This window comes from Alosa alosa, chromosome 19 (genome assembly GCF_017589495.1).
Source record: "Alosa alosa isolate M-15738 ecotype Scorff River chromosome 19, AALO_Geno_1.1, whole genome shotgun sequence".
NCBI classification, from domain to species: domain Eukaryota; kingdom Metazoa; phylum Chordata; class Actinopteri; order Clupeiformes; family Clupeidae; genus Alosa; species Alosa alosa.
In genome coordinates, this window is record NC_063207.1 from 28,909,030 (window position 1) to 28,936,376 (window position 27,347).

Here is a 27,347-nt window from a genome sequence, read left to right on the forward strand (position 1 = left end):
GGATATCACAGGTATCCGGACACACCTGTACCTATACACAAGAGCGTAGTAGTCGCAATCAGTCGTTTTACCTTGATTGATAGACCTTTTATTTCGAAATCGGGCATTTTGGTGGATTTCATACACATTTAGCAGATGCGAATCTCCAGAACGCGTGAGAATTGAACAAGTTTGATTTAAATGGTAAGCGTGAAATGTATTTTCTTTCGTCTCTGGCAATCGGTAGCCTAACCCATTTTCACACTCAGCGCCATAGTGCTGCGGAAATAGATCTAGACGGCTACTTCACATCCTCATTTAGGCTACACTTTATTTTAAGCAGATTGACTTTCAGGAATTATTATTAGGCTATGTTATTATTATGCCCTATAAGGGAAATAGCAAGGCGTAGGCCTACTGAAAAGTATGGATAACAGACAATCGATACAGATTAGCCTAATGTTGATATTGAATGTCCACTCACTCATTTAGCTTTATAAAGTTGCGTGTGTTTACGGTTTTCACAGGTCCTCATCTGAGAAGTATTTGATCAAAGAACTGTCTATAAGAAGGATGACACTTTCCCGGATAGAACTCTTGTTCGGCACCGTGGTGTTGCTTCAGGTATTTACGGGGAGCACAAAGGCCCAATCATCCGGTGAACAATGTCTGACGACGTTCAAGCAAGGGAAGATAGATTTTGTCCTGGACACCGAGGAATCTCTGAAAGATGGCGCGACATTCATCTCATCTCCGCCTGTGACGGTCGTTAATGACTGCATAGTGTCCTGCTGCAAACACCAATACTGCAACCTGGCTTTGGTGGAGAACGGCGACACAGAAGGATCAATCAAGACATGTTATCTGTTCAATTGTTTGTACAAACAGAAGAAGGTTTGTCGATTTTGGAGGAAGGAAGGATTCAATAATTATGTTTTAACCTCAGTCTTCGGGAATTACCTGGATGATCCAAATCCAGGTAAGAGCACAACACTATTGTATCTTGCAAATAGCCTGTTTGTGTGTGTTAGTGTATCTGTCTGAGCATGTGTTTAACAGACAGTCAAATTCAAATAGGCTGGTGTTTGTGATGAAGATATGAAGTTCTAACTAAAAATATGCAAACACTGATAGTTGAGTAGCCTATAGCCTGATGATTTGTCTCCCTGTTTGGTTTGTCTCTCTAATGATTTGTCTCCCTGTTTAATGTTTGGAGTTCTCAGAGGCCTGCATAGTGGCCTTGGTAAGGCTTCACAACAAAACATTATCAGGCATGTCCTCACACGAACATCCTCCTCAAGTAACCCCCTCGCATATAAGGTTTCGTTTGTTGGCTACTTCAGTTTTCCCACTTTGAGTTCCTTACGGGACTTTGACCACTGCAGTGCCCATTTTTTCCAGCGATTGAAGTGTCCTCCTCAACAGTGTCTATTGAGCATAAGCTATTCTTAATAAATCTGAGCCATGCTTTTTCCGTATTAGTGTTGATCTGCTTTGTGGTGAAGGTGAAGTATGTCACTAGAAATCTGGCAGTTCTCATAAGATGAGTGTTGGCTTGGTATCACAAAAAATGATGCAACTTTCCCTATCAGCAATGAATCTCTGAACATATTTGTATCGGTGCCATATTTCCTGTCACACAACTGAGATCACATTATTTTATCACACCTCAGAAGATGAGGATGACCACCCCCCGATTGCCAACGGTGGCCAGGACCGAGTCATCCAGCCTCAAGAAACAGTGACCCTCGATGGCTTTCAGAGCAAAGACGACAAACAAATTGTCAGTTACCAGTGGCGTATGGTATCAGGACAACCATCTGCTGTTATAGAGGTGCGTGAGTTCATTAAGAAGACCTGGGTAAACCCCTAAGCACAGTCACAGATTTGGTCTTTTCCACATCCATTATACTTTTGTGTTTTGTGTGATGATGAACTTTATCAAAAATCTTTGGTATTACAAAAGGATGGAGGGGTTTGTTAGTGTGTTTAGGGACCATCGAACCTAGCGACACTTTCACTGTATTTGAATAGGAAATGCCATTGAGAGATAATCCAATGTGTTTTGCACAGGTTACATGAAATAAAAAAAAAAAATTAAATAAAGGAAAAATAGATAATAGATTGTAGATGTCAAACATTAACATTTAGCGTTATTGTTTAATCTTCTGAAACAAATATTGGTTTATTTAAAGCAGTGACCGTACTGAGAAATCTGTCTAAACCTTAGTTAATGTGGTGGTCAAAAAAAATTGAAGTGAGGCATAATCCATTTTTCATATCTCCACAGAAAACAAACTTTGAGGATCAAGTGAGTGTGTCCAACCTGTCCTCTGGTGTGTACAAGTTCCAGCTGACAGTCACAGATTCTATCGGCCAGTCCGACTCTACTCAAGTCACCGTCCTAGTGCTTACCCTTGAACAGTCCAACCGTAAGTCCACTGTGGTCGCAAGTGCTTTAAAGAAATGCATTTGTACATTTGCTACATAATGAGACACTGCACTTAATATAAACAATGCTTTGACAGTAACAACCATCAAAAGGGGGAAACAATCCCAAAATGAAAAGGAAAATGTCAAATGAAATCACTATATTTACCTATAGCATGGAGTGTTTTGCATGTTTATTAATGTGCATGAAAATGCACTGTACTGTTCTTCCTAGGCTTCTTTTTCTTATTATTCTGCTGACCACTTTTCCCGTAAGCTACACCCTAGCAACCATCTTAATTATTGTAGCAACAACCTAGTAATCACCACTATAATGTCATCCTAGAAACTACCATAGCAACCAACATGATTACCCTAACAACCATCATAGCAACCACTTTATTTAACATAGCAACCGCCATGTCTACCTAGCAACACCATAGTAACTATCTCTGCATACTTTATGGTATTTTACATTACTTTACTTTACTTATTTTACTTTATGGTTTTTGCATTTTCATGCACTGGTAATTCCCTTGGAATTTCATCTCTAGTTTAAAAAAGTCTAGTTAAATAGATGGACTACAAGGACTTACTTCTGCTACCCAACAGCCTAAGTTAGGTTAGAAGTTGTTAAAGGGACTGTGATTTCCAGTCAACTGGTTATTGTTTAGTGTGAGTCTGGTCCTGTAAGTGCTGATGACAACAGACCAACTGTTTCCTTCTCCATTTATGGAAGTAATGTTACTTCAGAAGACTTTTTGGTTTTGCTTAACATTGATACTGCCATACAATAGTGTGATTTCATTTTTTATAAACATAGTTTAAACATGCTAAAAACGTAGTTGCAAATGTGTTTTCTTTTGAAAAATGCTGTCCACTTTCCATTTTGGTTTTGATCATCCTGTCCAAATAACTTGTTTGGGCTGGACTTCTGTTCTCTAGATAAAATCTGCTTACCATATTCTAGCAATGTTCTCAAGACTGTGTTAGAACGTCCTTATTTCTGACGTCAATTCATGCATGATTTTTAAATCTGGGATGCAGCCTATTATTTCCACAATATATTTCACTTCTTGTAGGTGTGAATATGAATGGACTTATAGTTGTTATTAACAATTGCTTTGTCGTTGTAATTACAATTACTTTGTCGTGTGTATTCAATCACACGCAGGGATTAAGATGTCTCTGTGAATAAGTAAGTAAGAAGACTACCTTTTTCGGTAGAACTCCTTCACCCCTCCCCTCCCGTCTCAGAACTGGTTTGGTGAGTTTGTAGGCAGTTTCACATACAAGGTAAAACACTGATACCCTTGGTGGGTAACATTGTCGTCACTCTCTAGCTCATGAAACCCTCTCTGGTTGGCCTTTTTGTGTACACGCCTTCACAGACATGCACATTGCTCAGGCCTACCTCATTTCCTCAATGCCAAAATTCATGTGAAGGTTTTTCAGCTATCTCTGTGCTATAACACAACCACACAGAAAGAAACAGCTGTCTGGTTTAGTCAGTTAATCTTCTGTGGTATTGGTGGGAATGTATTGCAGTGCCAAGGCACGCTCCCATGACGCCAGACAGAAAAGCGTGTTCTTAACACCAATGAAGCTCTGTGTAAACGGAACGGCACTTTCAACAGTTTAAGGCGGACTGGTTAGACAGAGGATGTTTGTTATTTTAAAACGGTCACAGTGCCTTGGAAAAGTATTCACCCCATGCTAAATCATCTTTTTGGAAATTGATCTAATTAAAAAAATGAGAAAATCCAACCTTTTAAGGACACCAATTTTATTTGCGTATGAATAATGTATAGTAAATAAATCAATGTTCTTCATTAAAATGCAGGGTGCATAAGTATTCACCCCCTATGTTGAATTCCTATAAAGGCAAGCAGATTTTTATTTTTAAAGGCCGGTTATTTAATGGATCCAGGATACTATGCATCCTGATAAAGTTCCCTTGGCCTTTGGAATTAAAATAGCCCTACATCATCACATACCCTTCACCATACCTAGAGATTGGCATGGTGTTATTTCAGCTAGCCTATTAGCTGGTTTGATTTGCATTAAGCTCAAGCCTAACCAGCCTACTCCAAGACCGCTCCCACCATCACACCAGCAATCACACATGTAATTAACACTTCTCTGGCTTCTAGTACATTCCCAACTGCTTTCAAACTGGTTCAGGTAACTCCTTTGCTTAAAACCTTCTCTTGCTTCCACCCAGGTGGAGAACTATCGTCCTGTCTCACTCCTACCTTTTCTCTCTGAAGCTATAGAAAGGGCATCCTCCAAACAAATCACAGAATGTCGCTCACAGAACAACCTCCTTGATCCCAACCAGTCTGGGTTCAAAAGTGGCCACTCCACTGAAATGGCTCTGTTGTCTGTGACCTGAAGCCTTAAAATCTGCCAGAGCAGCTACTCAGTTTTCAGTCCTCAGTCTTCATCTTGCTTGACCTATCAGCTGCTTTTGAGACAGTCAACCACCGCATCCTATCCATACTCTCAAACATGGGAATTACAGGCAAAGTGCTCTCCTGGTTTGAATCCTACTTCACCGGGCGTTTGTTCAATGTGTCATGGCTAGGAGACAAGTCTGCATCACATAGCCTTGCCATAGGAGTGCCCCAAGGCTTAGTGCTGGGGACCCTTCTTGCTGTGTGCACTGCCTCATTGGGCCCAATCATCCACTCACATGCCCTCTCATATCACTGCTACGCAGATGATGCATAACTTTATCCTTCCCATCTGATGCCACAGTATCGGCACGGATCTCGAACTGTTTCTCTGGTGTATCTGCTTGGATGAAACATCACCTCCAGCTAAACCTGTCTAAGACTGAACTACCATTCTTCCCAGCCAAACAAACCATACATCACATCAACATCAAAACTGACACCCTCTCTCTTGCACCTACCAAGGCGACAAGAAACTTAGGGATCATGATGGACCAACTAACCTTAGTCTGGACCAAACATTGAAAAAAGGCCTCAGAAAAGAGGCAGTAGGCATTTTTGAGGAAAAGTTGTTATACAGCATTTTTAGATAGTTCAAAGGGTCCTTAATACAAATCCACCATATAACATTTTGTTTAGTTCCCAAGTTTCTCAGAATTTTCCTTCAAAAATGGATGCCTTGCTCTCAGGCGAGAAAATACTGGTAGATAGGGTAAAAAATTTAAACCTTTATGGATCACCACAAAACTTTCCCAGTTTGTCACGTACATTAAGACAAGTATTTTTTTGTATTACAAGTTTTCTGAAATGTAATGTTTTCAATATGCAATTGAGGCTTAATCTACTGAAATATGCGCTAATATGCACACATTTCCAAACTTGACATGTACACATTGGATGAAGCATCAATTGCATTTTTGAGGAAAAATTGTTATACAGCATTTTTAGTTCAAAGGGTCCTAAATACAAATCCACCGTATAACATTTTTTTAGGTCCCCAGTTTCTCGGAATTTTCATTTAAAAATGGATGCCTTGCTCTCAGACGAGGAAATACTGGTAGATAGGGAAAAAAATGTAACTTCTACGTATCACCACAAAACTTTCCCAGTTGGTGTCTTACATTAAGATAAGTATTTTTGGTATTACATGTTTTCTGAAATGTAATGTTTAAATATGCAAACAAGGCTTAATCTACTGAAACATGCACTAATATGTACACATTTCCAAACTTAGGCTAGGGTACTACTATGATCGTATCAAAATGGCTAGTTTTAAAATACTAAGGCAGCTTGACACAACTTGACACTTTGCTTGTACTATTATCAGGCTTCCTACATATGAACTCGAGCATTGATAACATTGTTTGTTGCAAAGAGTTTACTTTAAAGACGTTTTTGTTAGCACAGGACCTACATCGCCTTGTCTTCCGGTTGTTGCCATAGGTAAGGTCCAGTGTTGTTATTTTAAGGAAACTTCTTCTAGGCTACACAAACAATATTCCCAATGCTCGAGTTGATGCTATTATAGCAGTGCCCCTAGCGCTCCCATTCCCGTTTGGCCAGGGACCAGATGATGACTACATCCATAGTGAAACGAGAAAAGGCAGAATGAAACGGGACAATGCAGATGAAGATGCTTTGCTTGCAGTCTTGCAGAGGTTTGGCCTTTTCTCTGCCAACCTGTCCCAGACCCTGCAAAACATTGCAAACAAAGACTTGGCCACGCAGGATATTGAAAGCGAGCTGTTAATAGCACCACAGAAAGGTCAAAGTCAACTAGATACATTTGTTGTTGAGAGGCTTGTTGCCATCTGGGGGGGGGGGGGCAACATCTGCCAGAGACAAATGCCCTTGTCTCTGGCAGATGTAAATAGACAGCTTCGTTCAGGTTCAAAGGCAGTGTTTACTAAGATTCTAGCTGCTGGCATTCCATGTCCCAACCACCTTGATAACAGAGACCTTTGGGATGAACCAATGCTCATCATTGATGGTCAAGCTCTGGTCATTGCCATTGGAAATCCACAAGCAGCAAAGAGTTTTGTGGACCTTGCTGACGTTTTTGTGGAATCAGAAGTGGAGCACAATTCCAGCGAATTGATGTTTTGTTTGATCACTACCACACACATTCTATCAAAAGTGGAACATGAAAGCGCCGCGAAAGAGGCTTGGTGGCAATCAGAAGACCAATTGAGAGCAGAGATTTGCCTCTTCCTGCAAAGTGGGAGAACTTTATTGCTCATGCAGACAACAAGGCTGATCTTGCACACTTTTTATCCCAACAGCTGATTGTTGGAGCTCCAGCAAATAAGATCATAGTTGCTGCAGGTGGCTTCAGTGATGAATAGAGAGTTGAAGCCTCTAATTCAACCTTTAACACTGACTGCTTGGAAACCAAGCATGAAGAAGCAGACATAAGAATTGTTCTTCACTGCATTAGAAGCAACGCATCAAACATTGTTGTCTCAGCGAGAGGCACCGACATCTTGATACTGCCGATTGCCCATTTCCACATGTCGTCATGCCAAAAGATCTGGATGAAGGCACGTACAGCAAAGGACAGAAAGTACATTCCACTTCATGCCATAGTGGAACATTTGCAGATGGAACCACAGGTCCTCGATCTGCTTCCAGGTTTTCATGCGCTGACTGGAAGTGACTCAACTTCGTACATTGCTGGACGCACAAAAAAGTCATGTTGGGATGTATTTGTACAGCATCATCATCTGTTAAAGGGGCTTGGTGAAGGTCCTGATCTTAGTGAACTCACCATTCAGAATGTAGAACGTTTTTTCTGCAAACTGTATGGAGCAATGAATGTTGACCACATCAGATGTTCGAGTAAGCATGTTTGTGAAGGGCATGACAATAGAAAAACTGCCACCCACCAGAGATTCTCTCTACTTCCACATTCAGCGTTCTCACTTCCAGGCTTTGGTCTGGCAGCAGGCCCACATGCAGCAGCCAATTCTGCCACCCCCTGAGACCATGGGATGGAAAATGGAGGAAAGTTCACTTGTTCCTCAACTCATGTCACTACCTCCGGTTTCGGATGCTTGTGAGGAGTGTATCTCCTGTGGTTGCACCAAAGAATGCAAGACAGCTAGATGCAGTTGTAAGCCTAACCCATGTACTGCTGCTTGCAAATGCAGAATGTCATGTGATACTTGTATGAATCAATAATAAGTAAAAATAACATTTCAGAAAACTGAGTTTTATGGTGGTATCTCTTAGTTTTTTCCCCCCCATTCATACGGTGGTGTTTTGAAAGTGTCTGAGATGCATATTGTTTCAGTACAAAATATTAAGAACTGGTACCCTAATGAATATGTTATATAGTGGATTTATATTCAGGAGACATTGAACCGTATTATCAAAATATCATGTATAACAACTTTCCCCCTCAAATGGCTTCATCCAATGTGTACGTGTCAAATTTGGAAATTTGTGCATATTAGCTCATATTTCAGTAGATTAAGCCTCATTTGCATATTTAAACATTACATTTCAGAAAACTTGTAATACAAAATATACTTGTCTTAATGTAAGTGACAAACTAGGAAAGTTTTGTGGTGATTTATGTCCCTCTTAAAAAGTCAGATGCTTACAGTATTAAGCCATTGCTAGAGTGCCTACATGACATTAAAGGAGAATTCCGGTGTGATATTGACCTAAAGTGTGTTGAAACATGATACCGAGTGTGAACGTATGTCTCATTGCTGGTATGATACAGGGATCAGATTCCAAAAATAATTCTGTGGAAATGCATGGATTCCAGTTGCTGCTACTGGAAGAAACTGGAATCTATGCATTTCCACGGAATTATTTTTGGAATCTGATCCCTATCATACCTGTTCATTCTTACTTTCGTCAAATTTCGACTTATATCGACTAAATTCAAGATGGCTGCAAACGCTAAACTTTGAAGATACTGTCTGTATAAATCGTCTTGTAAGTAAACTACCAGTGCTTTTTTAAAGTTCTCAATGTCTCGTTTTAAATGTCAGGGCCCTCGGAAGTCTACCAATGAAGTGTGGAGATGCATTGAGCCTCGTAAATGGTGTAAAACAGTGATTTATTTGCATGGCTAGCCCGATGCCGAAGCACCACCATTGAAAAAGCTGTTGGTAGCATCGGCTAACTAGCGCCAGATTTTGGAGTGCAGGGGACAAGCAGAGATGGGCTATGAGACATACGTTCACACTGGGTATTTCAACACACTTTAGGTCAATATCACACCGGAATTCTCCTTTAAAGCCTGGATGTCTCTTAACTTTTTAAATTTTAATGAAAAAAAGACTGAAGTCATGGTCTTTGGTGGCACTTCTGTGACCCCCCCTGGTTGTTTTGGGTTTGTTAGCACAGTACCACAAGCCAATCATGACAAATTTGCGGGTAAAAGTGGACTCTGACCTTAAATTTGACAGCCAGATTAAATCTGTGGTAAAATCAAGCTTTTTCCAGTTGAGGCAGCTGGCAAAAATTAAACCAGTCCTTCAAAAACAGCACTTTGAAACAGTAATCCATGCCTTTGTGACCACCCGGCTAGATTACTGCAATGCACTTTATATTGGGGTTAGCGGGTCCTCCGTTGCTCGTCTGCAACTGGTACAAAATGCTGCTGCCCGTCTTTTAACTAGCACACGAAAGTATGAGCACATCTCACCTATTTTAGCTTCACTCCACCGGTTGCCAGTCCATTTTAGAATTCATTTCAAAACTCTTTTATTTGCTTTAAAAGCCGTGCATGGCCGTGCCCCACCTTACCTTTCTGAGCTGCTCCACCCATACACTCCCAGCCGCTCTCTCAGGGCCTGTCCACACGGAGACGCTTTTTAGGTTAAACGCAGAGGTTTTGCCGAGCATCCAAACGAATCCTGTAAACGCACTGCCCGAAACCGCACTTTTCTGAAACCTGGTCCCAGAGTGGAAAAATCTGAAACCGTAGCCCGTTTGAATTAGTTTAGACAGCGAAACCGCACATCCTGCTTGTGTATCGATGATGTCATCGCCACACCTCAGCTGCCCTGGACTTGCACTTATAGTATTGCCTAACAATACTAGTTTTCATACACGACATTACCTACGATTACACTCCGTAAGATAAATATCACAACTGGTGCTTTCTTGGCCGATAGCTTATGACTTGCTGGACTGAACACTGTTTTTCCCAGTGTTTTTTTATGCATTCTAGCTACTGTCAGTGGCCTTGAGAGAACTTAAATTATTAGGAAAGTCACGGTGTAAGTTTAGGCTACATTAATTTGTGCGTAGTGCCAGTGTCATTCATTTATTTTACATGTCTTACAACAAATATACATGCATTCACAGTCGAGTGAAATCAGATATAAGCATACAAAGACGCTTAGAACTCACGTTAAGCCGATGGTAGCACACTGAATGCAAATGCGCGATTTGATGCAGGCAAACGTATTGACTGTTACTAACGAAGGTTTTATAGCAATATTATAAATGTGGCGACAGAATAGCCTAGAACTTGGGTAAGCCTTGCGTTTAGTAGCCTAATTGCTGTGATGGCCAAAACTAATGTGAATCACGGACTATCCTACAACCAAAGGAAGTAAAGGTGATTAGTAGGCCTACCTGCGTTAGCCAAATAAAGGACGGGACTGCACCCTTCACAAACCGTAAAATAAAGTTTATTAGTTTTACAGTTGGCTACAGTTGACAGTTCACCATCAGTCCACACAAACAATTCTGGTTTCCTTGCACTAGCCATTTTAGGTAAGTAGCCTATTCTGTTTGTAAAGCGCAGGTTTTGGTCAATTTCTGTAAAGAAACAGTGCCACCTATAGGCCTGGGGTATGAAGTAACGTTTTGAGTCGTGTTGAGATGGATCCGTTTGGACGCAAATATTCTTGATACGGTTCCAGGGAAGACGGAGGAAAAAAAGATCGGTTTGGTACGTGTGGACTAGGCCTCAGGTCAGCTGACCAGCTGCTCCTGACAGAGCCCAGAGCCAGGCTAAAATCTAGAGGGGAACGAGCTTTTGCCGTTGCAGCTCCAAAACTATGGAACGATCTGCCCCTTCACATCAGACAGGCCCCTTCACTGTCTCTTTTTAAGTCCCATCTTAAAACTCACCTCTTTTCTCTGGCTTTTAACCCCAGGTAGCGTGTTGATGGTATGTAGATGTGTTATGTGGGCAGTATATTTTATTTAATTGATTTTATTTTATTTATTGGATTTGAGTTTTTACATTTATTTTAGTTAGTTTTTATCTCCTTTTAATTTTAATACTTTATCCTATTATTGGGCTTCTGTGGTGTCTTGTGTTTCTTATCTTGCTGTACAGCACTTTGGGAACCTTGTGTTTGTTTAAACTGTGCTATATAAATGAAGTGGATTGGATTGGTGATGCATAAAAGTTAAAAATTTTACCCTATCTACCAGCATTTTTCTCACCTGAGTGCAAGGCATCTATTTTTTAATGAAAATTCCGAGAAACTGTGGACCTAAAAAAAATGTTATATGGTGGATTTGTATTAAGAACAATTTGAACTATCTAAAAATGCTGTATAACAACTTTTCCTCAAAAATGCCTACATGGTTTCAGAGTCCTGAAATCTGGTCCTGACTACCTTCTCCGACCATGTCGCCTCTGTTGCCCGGTTGTGTCGGTTCACACTATTCAATATAATGACAGTCAGACTGTGCCTAACCCAACACACAACTCGGCTCCTAGTACAGACCATGGTTCTGTCACGCCTTGACTACTGCAACGCCCTCTTCACAGGCCTTTCAACTTGTGTGGTAAAAGCGCTACAAATGGTCCAGAACGCTATGGCCCATCTGGTTTTCAATCAACCAAAAGGGGCACATGTCACCCCGCTGTTCATTGAGCTCCACTGGCTTCCCTTAGCCGCCCACATCAAATTCAAGTCACTAATGCTTGCTTACAAAGTGATTGCTGGGTTTGCACCCACTTATTTAAGTGCTCTCATAAAAGCGTATGTTACCCCTCAGCTGCTGTGCTCCTCCAAGGAACATCGTCTGGCACTGCGGCCCCCACTCCCACGCCATTCCAGACTTTTTTCATCTGTGGTACCCTGATAGGGGACCAATCTGCCAAGCTCCACCAGAGCAGGGGCGTCCCTCTCTGAAAAATTTTTGAAGACCCAACTCTTCCAAGAATACCTCCTCTCCTAGCACTTCTGACAACCTCACATCTAATGCGCACTTAGCACACTCTTCCCCCTCTTCCCTCCTCCCACTCCACTAGTACTTAATATGTAGGCACTGCTATCCTCTAGTACTAGTGTTGATAGATACAGCGATACCTCGCTAGCTATATTCTCCTCTGCACTGTAGTTATTCTGCTGTAGCTGAAGCCCAGTAGTTTAAAAGTTTAAATGGTAAAATGATTATATGTTAAAGGCACCTTTAACAAGATTTGCTCTCAGGGTCCCCCTCTGGTTGAGAAGTGCAATTATAAACAAACTAAATATATAATTTTTTTGCAACAAAGTATGAACATAACTCCGATATAAGTATATACTCTTTTGATCCCGTGAGGGAAATTTGTCTCTGCATTTATCCCAATCCGTGAATTAGTGAAACACACACAGTGAACACACAGTGAGGTGAAGCACACACTAATCCCGGCGCAGTAAGCTGCCTGCAACAACAGCGGCGCTCGGGGAGCAGTGAGGGGTTAGGTGCCTTGCTCAAGGGCACTTCAGCTGTGCCTACTGGTCGGGGTTCGAACCGGCAACCCTCCGGTTACAAGTCCGAAGCGCTATAACCAGTAGGCCACGGCTGCCCCCAAAGGTAAAGCACACACTAATCCCGGCACAGTGAGCTTCCTGCAACAACAGCGGCGCTCGGGGAGCAGTGAGGGGTTAGGTGCCTTGCTCAAGGGCACTTCAGCCGGATAGAGGGAATATATAGAGGGAATGCACTGACACCAGTGTAGAAATATCTCATAATTCCTGTAGCATAGCAACTCTTTTGCGTTTAGATTTCCTACCCAAAACTAGAATGTTTGTAGGTCAGTAATCGCCTACAGAGGGACAATGGCAGAAGTGCCGTTCGTCATGTTATGATGTTATGCCATCAAAATGATTTTTTGGAAATGTTATATTAAGGCCTTTAATGGCTTACATTTCATTCTATTGCTGTAGTGTAGCTCTGTAGCTTAAATCTAAAAATGCAAATGCGTTAATAACCTAAATGTTCTATTGCTGTAAGTCACTTTGGACAAATTCGTCCGCCAAATGAATAAATCTAAATATGGTAAATATCATATTTTGAGCATATGTCATAAGTAAAATGCTATACACAATTCAAGGCTTACTAGACTATTGCTCAGAAGTGTTTTTTCTTCCTGATGACACCTGAATGCTGAATGCTGGTGATGCATGCTGGACTTCTGTACATTGCAAACATGCCTTGTGTGAAGTCCATCAAGTTCAGCCAGATCTGCGCAAGTGATGCATGAAGTCTAATGAGCCTATTATTTTAGCAGGCCAAACCCTATTAGTGTTTGTCAGTAGCCTATATGTCACTTCCTCTCAGAGAAGCTGTTGTATCATCTTATCCATACAGGACCAGGTGTTATCATGGATATAAATAGAATGGGAAAAACACATGAAAGCCACGCTTTCCCCCTCACCTTCACACATTCACACGCTATCCCACACATGACCGACGCTACCACTGTCCAGACATTCAGTGCGGCCACTGGTTTGTGTTGAAGTGCTATAAATATTTGCACTTCCCCCTTAAGAAATGACTGATATTTTGTGAACTCGGCACTTCATGAGCATTAATAATGTATTTGTTAACGGTGTGATGGGCAGTTTTCGTCACCATATTATAGTTAATCAAAGGTAGTGGATGAAAAAGTAAGCATTCTGAATGGTAACATTATTGTTGTCTTTAACGACAGTAAATGGTTCCCAGTGCATATTGAGCAATCCTGGAAGAAGATAATAAGCACCTGATTCCCAATTCAGTCGGGGTAGATTATTCATTTTACACTGAACTCCAGAGTGCGTGGATTTCTGCGGACATCAGCACAGGCTCCAGCTCTCACACAAGGCAAACGCTGGAAGTTGCGGTCACTTTATAGTGGGATACAGCATCAATGCTAAATGGACTGTGTACACTCTTCTACTCCTCAAAGTGCTTCAGAGATAAATGCTTCACAATAACACATTCATACACAGACATCAGAGGCAGCCATGCAAGATGCCGACCTACACATTGGGCCCCCAATGACTCCCCCACACACACACACACACACACACACACACACACACACACAACATACAACATGCATTCATTTACAATCCTTTTCTTGCAGACCACTGCCTAGTGCCCAAGAAGGTGGGCCCCTGTCGAGGCTCATTCCCCCGCTGGCACTACAACGCTGTCACAGAGAAGTGTGAGGAGTTCCGCTTCGGAGGATGCAAGGAGAACAGCAACAACTACCTGTCCGACGCTGAGTGTCAGGCCGCATGCGATGGAGTATCAGGTATGAAGAAGAGGGGCAGGGGCAACACAAGACATTAGTACCGTAAATCCTCAAATTATGGCTGGGATTCTATTTATAGCCGGGCCTCGGAAAATAGACAGGTCGATTCAGACAAATAAATGTCGGTCCCCAAATGCAAGCCGGGGTAATAATTGCCTACCAGTATCAGTCCAATAACTGCCTACCAGGGCTATTAGTCCTCGAGCACTAGAAGGCATTGTTTCGATTTAAAGGTGCTCTAAGCAATGCCACACGTTTTTTGTCATTTACTGCAAACATCACCTAACCAACCGCTAGCTATCTGTGTCCTGAATACACTATAAAAAACGTGATCTCTGTGGACAGCCCAGGCTCCAAGAACAGCAACAAAAACGACCTGGGCAAACCTAGCCCATTAAAACATAAACTGTTCCAGCAAATCACAGACGAGATGCGCGTTTAGGAGAGTTTTAATTGCACGGGAGCAGCACGGGAGGGAGGGGGAGGAAGTAGCGAGCTAGCTCTCTGTTTTGTTTGAAAGTCAACAGAAGTGTCGTTGCCCAGCATCACTTGGGGCACCTTTAACTCAGTGAAATAAAAGAGTTCTTCTTAATATTTTATTTTGTTGGTTGGTTTAATAGCCAATGAAAAGCCGTTGTCCTACACCATGGTCTCCAACACGTCGCTCTCAAGCTACCCGTCGCTAGCCGCCCCCTTTTGAGCTTGCCACAGAGGCTGAAGTAGTACTACATTTAAGCAATATAGCACGAGTGAGAGGGTTGGTCATGGATATTCCCAGGTGTTGTTAGGCCCGTAGCCCCCGCGGGGCGGAGGCGAGTGGGGCAGGCAACAACAGCCGTGGGAATATCCATGACCAATCCCGATCACGAAGTGCTATATATTACTTTTAACTAATTCTACCACAAACTAAATCTGAAAACATCCCGTTATTGTTTAAAAATTTTAATTTCGACATCGTTCCTACGCACCAAAAAATAGTTCCCTTTTCAATAGACAGCGTCTTGGTTGCTAGGTAACCAACATTCCAGATCCCTCATTACGGGTCTTTGTGGTTTACGTGTCTTCTTGAAAGAAATGTTGAAAGTCGGGCTGAAATCACATTCATATCTGGAACGTCTCTCGGCCAATCAGAAACAAATAAATAGTTCCATAGAACCCAATTGTTGTATAATTAAATACAATTGTTGCCGCGAGGCATTCTAGCCTACGAATTTAATAAAAAGTAGTTAATTAAAAAAATAACTCAATTTAGGCTACTTGGCTTCGCAATAAGGTTTCCATTAATAAATCACTCCGCAATACAATGCGAAGATTAGAACTAGCTGTGCAAAAGTCTGAGTTGAAATCAAAGATTCTAAAACAGAGCTCTGTTCTAGAATCTTTGGTTGAAATGTCCAAGGATATTCCAACTCATGGAACGTCTCTCAGCCAATCAGAAACAAATAAATAGTTCCATAGAACCCAATTGTTGTATAATTAAATACAATTGTTGCCGCGAGCCATTCTAGCCTACGAATTTAAAAAGTAGTTAATTAAAAAATGACTCAATTTCGGCTACTTGGCTTCGCAATAAGGTTTCCATTAGCACAGCGCACGTTCATGAGTGAATGAAAGCGGCTGCCTTGTCTCGCAATAAACAACGGGCGGAAATCCTGACACTCTTTCAACTACATGAAACTTATTAGTGAACCATCAAATACCCCCCAGATTTTAGTGCCCATCAGTCCCAACATTTAGCAATATAATCAAACAGTCCAAGAGTAAATTAAATCCCAAACCAAACCGAAAGTCTGCTTTTGATAGCCTACGGGTATGCCGCTCCAAACGAAACACATGTCTCATAATAAAATGCCCAATGTAAGAAATAAAGGCCTGCCTCGAATACAAGCCTGCCCCAAATAAAGGTCTGTGCTTGGTGCAGCCTAAGTAAATAAAAGACCCCCATAATTTGAGAATTTACGGTATTAGCCTTTCGCAGTACAGCATGATGTGGACTTTCAGAATTGTGGTGATTTGGCAACACAAGGCAAAATCAGTCCTGTTGCTTTGTCTAATATCTATATTTTGACTTGGTGTTGTGAAGCACTAAGCAGTCTTATTCCCAATATAGATTATACAGATAACAGTAGTATTAGTCTTTCGCAGTACAGCATGATGTGTAGACTTTTGCGATATCAGAATTGTGATGATTTGTTTTGTTTTCTGTTGTGCAGTTATGCCAAGCGGGACAGGGACAGGAACATCAACAGGAAGAAGAGTGCCTGCTCCAGTCCCTACAGGTAAGCAGTGAGAGGGTTCTGCATTTGAAATGGTGAAGGCTACTGTTTGTGTGCCTGAAGAAAAAAAATAGTTTTTTTAAAAAAAAAGACCTGTGCTTCTCTAATTTTACCAACTACTAGTTCTCAGTTTTGGTTGTGTGGATATAAGGCAATGTCTGCCAGGGATGCAGGAGATATTTTCAAAGTGAGGGGGACTAAATTGTCAGCAAAAACCCAGATAGTGAACTCAGGCTTCCAGATATTATTTAGCGAGTAAGGCTTTTTTTCCTTATCAAAGGTGAGAGGGATGATTGCTTTCGCTTAAAAAAACTGTGTCATATCTCTGTGCCGCCGGTGTGCCTGCTAATGGCAAATGGGCGGGCATGTCTGACCTTTATATAGGGCAATGTCTGCTATAGGCAAATGGGCAGGTGTCAGGTCAGAATTTCAGACTATTTGATCAAAATCCTAAAGGAAATGACGACTAAGATATATAGGTTCATTTCAATTGTTTACTGCACTTTTTCATGGTTCACACTTAACGTTTAAATTGACGTGATTGCGTGATTACACTGTACGTTTGACTGCTCACATTGTATACATTACACATGCCACCCTTTCACTGTTGTTTGTGTGTGTATGCACGTGCATGTGTTCAGTGGAGATGTGTGGGCAATCCTGCCATTCTGATCAGTTCACATGCGCTAATGGCTGCTGCCTGCACCCGGGGCTGGAGTGTGATGGAGAAAAACAGTGCAGCGATGGCTCAGATGAGAACTCTTGCGCAGAGTGTGAGTGTCTCTCTCTCTCTCTCTCTCTCTCTCTCTCTCTCTCTCTCTCTCTCTCTCTCTCTCTCTCTCTCTCTCTCTCTCTCTCTCTCTCTCTCTCTCTCTCTCTCTCTCTGTGTGTGTGCGGTTTGCCTCTATTTCTGTAATTATTGATCTTCCTATCTGTCTTATATATATATTATATCAACATATATTGTTGATGTATGATTTATTATTAGATAAACATTCATTTTAATCATTTATTTATTAATTAAGAAATACAGGATGCCTAGCTGTGCAGAGTAATAGTTTGATGGCTGTCCATTCAGAGGATAAGTTTCCTCTCTCTGTTTCTTTTGTTTTTCTCATCAGTGAAGGATCACCTCACAAGGCTTCTCGACATCAAAGTGAATGAGGGGAAAGGTAGTATATGTAGTTTTTTCCCTTAATCTTTCATTCATCCTTTCTCTAGTTACCGACCCTCCTGAACCAAGTGTGAGAGGTTGCCTTGCCTACATTAATTATTGTTTTATTTTCAAATTCTGTAATTAAGGTTATACTGTTAAAGGTTACACTGTAAAAGTTAATGATTAAATATTTCAAATTGAAAAGTAGCTCGAGATATTGTAATTAAATTATAAGCCTATTCTTCTTCATTTGACATTGATCCAAAAAATATTTGACGGGGTCATTGCCCGATTATGGGTAACACTAAACTATTCGGTTGTTACGTCCGACGTCTAGGGCCCAGCAGCTTTTTTTTTTTAACCAAAAAAAAACATTTACTAGCACAGCCAGCTGGTTTTCACAACTTGTAAACCTTGTCACCATAACCTCCGTTTAAGTGAGGGTAAAACTAAATCACTTAACTTTAACAGAGTAATCAGTGTAGCTGTGCAGCTAATAGCCGATGCAGATGATATAATTAAGGGTAACGTCCAGGCTTCCGCGTAACATAGGATTTTATTAGGTTGAGGCAACAAGTGAGTAGTAGGATGACAATTTTCTGAATATCTTTAGTTTAATAATAGTTTATTTTACTGTTTATGGATATTCACAAGTATGGAACCTGAACATGATCCCCTGCCTGTCTGTGTGCTGTGTTAACCTGTGTTAACCTGTGCTCTAGTTCTTCACTCTCTCTGTGTGCCGTGTTAACCTGTGCTCTAGTTCTTCACTCTCTCTGTGTGCTGTGTTAACCTGTGCTCTAGTTCTTCATTCTCTCTGGGGTCATTCCACGTCAATTTAACCAGGGCCCACGCACTTAGGTCTCAAAAAATTCTGAAAAAATGACCAGGTGTACCTATGTTATCCAGGAGACACTGTAAAATTACTTTTATGTAAGATCAATACTTTCCAAGATACAGCCAGTTTTACAGGGGGAGAGGGGTGTCGATTTTGTTCAGCCTCTTTTTTTTTTGTCAAAGTTCACAAGCCCATAGCACAAGAACTAAACCATGTAGGAGACTCAAATGTTGCATGCTGGTACATACATAGGAATAGTAGGTATCAAAATCATCACATTTGGTCTGGATGATCCTGCATGGTCATAACTGTCCCTCAAAGTTGATCAAAATGTTATTGGAGTTTTTGGCTGGGCTCTGTTTAGGCCTTCAGAAGACATATTTGTACTCAACATAGGGTCTTGATTTATTTTCATTCATATGAACCAAATACTGAGTGATAGAACCCACCCTGGATGGCTGACTGAAGGGTAAACAGTCCTGATCCTGAATGACCCCCAGAAGTGGGCAACCCCATCCAACTACAGGCCAATAGCATGCCTCTGTACAATGTGGAGGCTCCTCTCCGGCATCATAGTGGATGTGTGGTAGAGTACCCGAGTGGTGAAGGAGAAATCAGGCAGAGACAGCAGGTTAAAGGTCTCTTATGGCTAGGCTACATACCAGTATATGAAGCAGACCTGACCGCAGGACTCACACCAGCCCCTTACCGTGCGTCCCAAAACTTTGAACCCTGCATAGAGAAAAGCCGGCGTTCAAATGGCCAATTAACGAATTACTTCCGCCGACACCGGTGAAGTCTAAACACCAAAACGGGCACGCCGCCCCTACCTGGCGGACATCTAAAGCAAACGTCATGACATCAAAAATGACCATAGCACACCCCCAAAAACACACATGATCAAATATTAAAGCAACACCAAAGAATTTTTGTATCTTAAAATAATGTTTCCAAAGTTGTTTCCGTGGTTCATCAACTCGTAACAGGGTGAACGGCACTTCTGCATTTGCTTCGCGGCCCTCTACCGGCTATAACCGCACTATGTAAGTTTGCCAGATCGGGTAGCGGATCTGTAGTTCGATGGAATGAGACATAAGAAACTACAAATTTGATTTGCATGATGTTGCAATACATCGTAATTTCATAAAATCATGCAACATATTCTACCTTGTCTATGGACATCGTTATTTGCAAAGCAGTTGCTGGATAAACAAATAGCGTGCGTGCGACAGAGGAAAAGTTCTTTGGTGTTGCTTTAAGCAATGCTCCTCGCGCGCAAAGGAACGCACCCAACACATTGAACACGCACAAATAATAAAGTCATGAAATTGACATAACATGAAACATGAAAGAACCATAGTGCGATGTGCTGCTGAGGCGGCACATCATCACAGGATATGATGAGTGGGCACATCAGAAAATACATGAGTAGAGCACAGAAAGGGATTGGCAATAACACCATAGGAGCCAAGCAACCGCTACTGGTGGATAAAGCGGTCTTCAGAGACTGCCAGGGTAGACAGACCAACCTGTGCACTGCCTGGATTGACTACAAGAAAGCCTTTGACTCCATACCGCACACATGGATCCTGGAATGCTTGGAACTCTACAACATCAAAATGACAAGAGCCTTCATCAAGAACTCCATGGTGCTGTGGAAGACAACCCAAGGCCAACTCTTGAGTACATTGCAAGGTCACCATCAAGTGTGATATATATATACCAAGGGGATGCTCTGTCACCACTACTATTCTGCATAGACCCCCTGAGCCAGATCAATGACAAGAGAGACTATGGCTACAAACTGCAGAATGGAACCACAGGATCTACAGTAGTGACATCAGAATGACATTCAGGCTAGACAAGTGTGGCAGGATGGTAACAAAGAGAGGTGGTCAGAACAGAGGGGATAACACTATCAGAGGGCAACCTAACAAATGTGGGGGACAGCTACAAATACCTTGGAATGCCACAGGCCAATGGGAACCAAGTGGACTTAGCAAGGAAAGGTGCTTCTGCCAAGTATGTACAGCGGGTGAGAGGTCCTGAATAGCCAGCTGAATGGGAAGAACAAGATGCAGGCCATCAACAGAAACACCTTACCTGTCATCAGGTACCCTGCAGGCATAATAACCTGGCCAAAGGAAGAGATAGATGCCATTGACATCACAACAAGAAAGCTCTTCACAATGCATGGAGGGTTTCACCCCAAGTCCAGCGTCCTGAGGCTGTACTCTAAGAGGACTAATGGGGGCCGAGGACTAGTGAGTGTCCAGGATGAAACAACTAAGATCCACCAATACATCCAAAAGATGGCCCCATGTGATTGGATACTTAGTGAATACTTCAGGCAGCAAACACCTGAAAAAGAGGAGTGTGAGGAGGAACCATCATGCAAAGACTCAACCCTGTATGGTATGTACCACCAACAGATAGAGGAGGTAACTGACATTGAGAAATCCTACCAGTGGCTCCATACAGCTGGACTGACGGATAGCAAAGAGACACTGATCATGGCAGCACAAGAGCAGGCCCTGAGTACAAGATAAATAGAGGCTGGGGTCTACCATGCAAGGCAAGATCAAAGGTGCACACTGTGTAAGGAAGCCCCTGAGACAGTCCAACACATAACAGCATGATGCAAGATGCTGGCAGGCAAGGCATACATGGAGCGCTATAATCAGGTGGCTGGGATAGTATATAGGAACATCTGTGCTAAGTATGGGCTGCAGTCAAAATGGGATACACCTCCAAAGGTGGTCAAGAATGACCAATACTGTGGGACTTGAAGATATTACCTTGAATTTCCCCTTGGGGATCAATAAAGTATCCATCCATCCATCCATCCATAAAACACTACATTTGAATTAAATCTAATAGCAAAGTATCTTCAAGACAGCACTACCTTTGAATGAAATCTATAGTATCTCCTTCCCATTTTGAATTTGCACTTTTCTTATCCTGTTCTGCATTGTCTTGTGTATTCTGTCATTGTTCTTCGATGTTACATTAGAAATGAACAAGCTGTTTTATTGCTCAATTTTGTTTTGTTTTGTTTTGAAAGCAATTTCAAATTAACATGGTTATGTCATATTTCGTATTTACCTTTTCAATGTCCGCCTACATTCCATGTATGTTGAAGGGTATGTTTTTGCTACATACTCATAAAAAATTGTTAATTTATCACTTCATTTTATGGGCCAACTACCTGGGAACATACAGTCCAAATTTGGTGAGTTTCTGATCATTACTTCCAAAGATATATGTAACAAAGCAAATGATGTCCTTCTTGCAGAATCCGAAATTTTCACAAGATCCGGTTTTGGGGAGGATTCAAATGCCATCCAAAAAGCTAGTTGTGCAGTAAAATATTTTTATACAACAATCCATTTCATAAACTAGACATATCAAAGATATAAAAAAACATGATTGGGTGGAGGTATCTCAAAAACTAGGCCATTTGTCCCTGGACTAATAGGGTATTCTATTTGTCCATTCTATTGGCTCCATTCTATTTTGAAGACTTGTGCTGGCTACACAAGTCTAATTTAAGGCTCTCACAAATAAATAGTATGGCTATATTGTATATATTGTACATTTTCTGAATCATCAGAGTGCCTTGAGTATTGAAGTTGTTGAGTTTTGTGTCCCTGGTGTTCTTTCAAGCCACAGGGATAAAATAAAGCATACAGTTTAGGCGGAAATTGTGAGAAAATGTGTGTTATTTCTGGTTTAAAGAAGTCATGTGACGTCTGTGTTTGTCAGACAGATTCAGCACTGGCCTTAAATGAAAGGTCCCCTTTCCAATGATACCAAGCACCATATTATCGAATATTGACAATATCCCTACCATGAGATGAAAAAAGATATACACCAGATTTAAAAAACGGAATTTATCTTAGGGGGTTAGTAACTTCATGAGCTGAAAAAAGTGATTTCGCTACCACCCCTGCACTGCTATCGTGATTTTTCTAGTACTAGGGGTGTATACCTTGCCAAAAATCACTATGAGAATTAGTCCCCCTAGATGATACCGATGGCCCAAATTTGGGGCCCTGGCTCATGGACTATATGACCATGCAGGATCATCCAGTCCAAATGTGACAATTTTGCTACAAACTATTCCTATTGATGTACCAGCATGCAAAATTTGAGCCTCCTACATGGTTTAGTTCTTGTGCTTGGGGCTTGTGAACTTTGACAAAAGAGTCCGAACAAAATCGACACCCCCCTCCCCCTGTAAAACTGGCTGTATCTTGGAAAGTATTGATCTTACATAAAAGTAATTTTACAGTGTCTCTGTAAATTACACCTGGTAATTTTTTCAGAATTATTTGAGACCTAAGTGCGTGGGTCCTGGTTGAATTGACGTGGAATGACCCTCTGTCTCCTCTCCCTCCTTTCCTCTTTTACTTTTTCCCTCTCTCTGGCCCCCTCTCACATTCCTAATGTCTCTCTCTCTCTCTCTCTCTCTCTCTCTCTCTCTCTCTCTCTCTCTCTCTCAATTAAATTTGAACGGTTCAGGAACATTATTGCCAAATCTCAATTACATGTACACGTAAGAGATTGAAAAAAACAATAAATATAAGGGGACATAAAAGTAGACATAGAAGACAAAAAAGTAAAATGACAATTCTGATGATAAAAACAAATATACAACATTGTTGGTGGTCGTGGCCTCACCGGCTGTCCCTCAGGTTGTGGCAAGCTGCTACAAATTTTGCAGCCAGAATGGCCACATCCTCATTCTCTCCGAGGATGTAGGGCAATTTTGCCTCATTTGTCCAGGTTTGAAACTCAGGCAGGGTTGAATTTTTAATTTATTGAATGATATAATATCTGTATCCATATAATATCCGGGGTTACTCATTTTAATGTGTCGCTAGAATGTAAGGGCTCTTTTTCGAATGTTGATAATAAGGGGGTATTGGCCTAATTCTGCCCTGCATGCGTTGTGCATCTACATCTACATACACATACACATACATACTGTACATAATGCAGTCTGTTGTTCCTTTTCTGTACATAATACAGTCTGTTGTTCCTTTTCTGTAATGCAGTCTATTGTTCCTTTTCTCCAGCGCGTTGCACTGAGCCCCCGGTCACTGGACCCTGTAGGGCTAGCTTCAGCAAGTGGTTCTACGACCCTTATAGCCAGTCCTGCTCTCGCTTCAACTACGGTGGCTGTAGTGGAAACGACAACCAGTTTGAAAAAGAGGAGGTCTGCATGAAAGCCTGTCAAGGAGTAACTGGTGAGAGTAACTAGCGTTTCATGATTATAAGAACACGGTTTTAGCACTAGGCCTATGCTACAATTCTCCCCCTTTTGCTATCATTGTAAAATTTATTTTGATGGTATATGGACACATGAAAGACAAGATGACAAGATACCGGCTATTCCCACTAGCTATCCTGTCCTATATGTCTGTGAGTCTCAGAATGGACCACAGTGTAAAAACATTAGAAAAACGTTCTCTACAGGCTTTCGCCATCCATATTGCCAAAAGACACCAGTTATATTTGTATGACATTTGTCCCCATTGTGCTGTTGGTAGTGTGTGTAGGGTTTTAGGTGCTTTTAGACCACAGCTCTCTCTACTGCTACATACTTCACACGAGACTCCAGAGACAGAATCTAGTCACAATGGAAAAGAGGTTGCATTTGCTAAATGGCATTTTTGTCTGTTTTGTTCTAACTTGAACAGACAGGGATGTGTTTGAACGAAAGGGGCAATTCCAACCCCTGGAAGGTGACAGTGATAAAGGTATTTTTTTTTCTCTATCTTGCACCACTTTTCTTTATTTTATGGCATGTTATGTCATATTAGTACCATAAGAAAAAAGGAAGAAAGCGCTCGCTCTGTTTCTAGATGCAGTACACATTTTGCCAATGTTTTGGCTGTGCTCCCCAAGCGCCGCTGTTGATGCAGGCAGCTCACTGCGCCGGGATTAGAGTGTGCTTCACCTCACTGTGTGTTCACTGTGTGCTGAGTGTGTTTCACTAATTCACGGATTGGGATAAATGCAGAGACCAAATTTCCCTCACAGTATCAAAGGAGTATATATACTTACTTACTTATACTTACTTTTGCCATGCCATATTAAAGCACATCATACTAAATATTAGCATTGTTGCTACAACAAACTACACCATGTCATACCATGCCATACCTTACATTATTACTGGTGCTCCATGTCATTACATAACAAAACATACCAAACTACACCATTTAGAAGCGCCCCATTCCACCCCATGCCATCGCAGTACCTAACTGCTGTTGTGGTCTCTACTCAGGCCCCATGATTATCGCTGTCCTGCTGGGTGTGGCCATCCTGGTCCTGCTGATCGTGTTGGGCTACTGCTTCCTGAAGGGCAAGAAGAAGAACCAGTCACACCACCAGCGAGTGGGGGTCAACGGTACACATGGCACTGCTGAGTACACCGAGAAGCTTGTCTACAACAGCACCACCAAGCCCATCTGATGGGGTTGGTCAACATCAGCACCACTACCTGATGACCTACCTGATGCCACCACTGCCTTTCAATTTCCCTCTCTTACGTGTGTGGACATTAGGAAGGCTAGGAGGTAGCTTTCTGTACACAAACTCTAGCTATATATATGTAAGTGTTTTTTAGCAGGTTTGTCCACAGTGTGTCCCGGTGCTTTGGATTGTTGGTAAAGGGACAGTGGGTGCAACCGAAACTGTGAGGCTTTTTTTTTTTTTTTTTTTTTTTTTTTTTTTTTTTTTTTTTTAGAAGTGGTCTGATTTGTTATGCTATAACAAATGTGCTATGTGAATATTTTTAGGGTTAACATGAACTTTATTTCCTACCAAATATAAGCATACCGGTAATTATTTTAAGTGAAGTGAGCAATCTTAAGAAGCTTCATGATTCCTTATTTTCACAAGAAATGTTTTTAATAGTCATGTCTGTATGTTTAATCAGGTTGTTGTACAGCAACTCTGTTCTCAGGGTACCAGTGGTCTGTGGTTAAATGATATACATGGCTATGGTGTTACTTTTAAAGCCCCTTCACACCTATAAAAAATATTCGCCACTGTATCGACAGCTGTCTAGTTCTTGCATAACAAATGTATCTCTTTCTGACAGAAGAGATTTTTGTACATAAATACAAATGTTGTGTAGTACAGTAATGCTATAGTATTAATTTCTATGATTTGCTCAATGTAAGAACAACATACATGTCTGGAACATATATTTTATCTCTCAGTCGTATGTGTATAGAAGGAATATGTTACTTCCCTTCCCTTCTCCCACCTGAGCCTCTTTCTGCATTTGTACATAGTTTTAAAATATCCTAGAAGTGACTTCCTGAGAAGAACTGTTGCATCACCTTACTCCAAGAACTGAAATAAAATCTGAATGATAAAAAAATGACTGTGTGGAGTTTGTATAGATGAGGTAAACCATCTTGGTGATGGTTCACCTCATTCAGCTCGGTGATGGTTAACCTCATTCATCTTTTTTATGCGTACCTGGAATTATTTTGATCTAGTTGAGGTTTGTTGGACATAGAGAAAGATGGGAGATGTCTCAACTCATCTTTCATCACATCTTCAGGGTCAATGCTTTCAGAAAATATATTGTGCAATTGGTTAAATCAATTTTCCCTCCATGAGATGCCAAAAGATAAGTCATACACTCGATTTTACCTACACCATCTTATGCATTTGCAACAAGGTAAATAGGAGGATGAAACTTATCTCAAGACATGTTAAATAACATCTTAAGGGAATATGCTTTCAGAAATAACGTTTAGGTGGTTAAATCAGCTTTAGCTAAATGAAAGGATATTAGCCATACACCCGATTTCCCTATACCCAATGTGTTATGCATGGGCAGCAAAGGCATGAGGAGGGTGGGAAATGTCAAAACGCATCTTAGTTCAAATCCTGGGGCTGGGGGTATATGCATAGACTATATATGGTTTAGGTGGTTTAATTAGTTTTCCCTTCATGGTACAGTCCAAAATCTGTCAGCCATACACTTGATTTACTAATACCCAATGTGTAATGCATGGGCAGCATACTAATGAGGAGAGTGGGACATGTCTCATGTCATGTGAGATTACATCCTGAGGGTATAAGCTTTCAGAAAAAAGTAGGGTTTATATGTTTAAATTGGTTTTCCCTTCATGAAACAGACCAAAATATATTAGGTGTACACTTTTTTTCACCTAAATCCATAAAATCCCATTCATGTCAATGGGAAATTTACTTAAGAGGGTGTAGAAATCTTCCGCTGTGAGTTTAGAAAGGCCATCACACATTTTTGTCATGTGGGGGCCATAGATAAACAAATTAAAACAGGTTTAGTGCCCTCTCGTGGCACCAATTTCTCCTGTCTCATAGACTAAAAGGGTAGCCTAAGGCTGAAATTCTTTGTAATACTGTACACTACAGGGACCGTTTAATGTAAGACTACATTTCATAATTTGCAGAGTGCATCATAATTATGTTTTTTAATAAGACTGACATTGGATTTAAACCTGTTTTGTTTGAAGAATTTTCAATGGCCTTCTGGTTTTCCTGTGAGGTAAATTATGCCCAGAATTCACCAGCAGAGGGCAGCCTTATTTCAAGTTTTACAGCACAAGTTTCTGTCCAAGCCGTTGTAGTTTCACTGTCTATGGTTGTAGTCTAGTTCACAAACCATGGTCAGAATGTTGCCTGTTTACAAACCCATACTTGA

The 27,347-nt window shown here is 41.3% G+C and overlaps 1 protein-coding gene across 2 annotated transcripts; it reads left to right on the forward strand.

Moving 5' to 3' along the window:
• Positions 1 to 26,030, forward strand: spint1a (serine peptidase inhibitor, Kunitz type 1 a). Of its 2 annotated transcripts, none has more exons than XM_048227998.1 (11): positions 1 to 183; positions 507 to 958; positions 1,656 to 1,813; positions 2,270 to 2,411; positions 14,191 to 14,361; positions 16,575 to 16,640; positions 17,279 to 17,410; positions 17,759 to 17,809; positions 23,713 to 23,883; positions 24,337 to 24,396; positions 24,927 to 26,030. In XM_048227998.1, exons 2-11 carry the CDS (start codon positions 553 to 555, stop codon positions 25,112 to 25,114), a joined length of 1,545 nt encoding a protein of 514 aa, XP_048083955.1. In that variant the 5' UTR covers positions 1 to 183; positions 507 to 552; the 3' UTR covers positions 25,115 to 26,030. The 2 variants fall into 2 exon arrangements, with proteins under 2 accessions (XP_048083955.1, XP_048083954.1); XM_048227997.1 differs by having other exon boundaries at positions 2 to 183; positions 1,653 to 1,813.
• Positions 26,031 to 27,347: the final 1,317 nt, after the last annotated feature.

Excerpts from the sequence above, each read along its gene's own strand:
- spint1a (XM_048227997.1), top strand. The coding sequence starts at position 553 with ATGACACTTTCCCGGATAGAACTCTTGTTCGGCACCGTGGTGTTGCTT. Across the intron at positions 16,641-17,278 it reads GCCTGCTCCAGTCCCTACAG|TGGAGATGTGTGGGCAATCC; the intron begins GTAAGCAGTGAG and ends GCATGTGTTCAG. Across the intron at positions 17,810-23,712 it reads CAAAGTGAATGAGGGGAAAG|CGCGTTGCACTGAGCCCCCG; the intron begins GTAGTATATGTA and ends CCTTTTCTCCAG.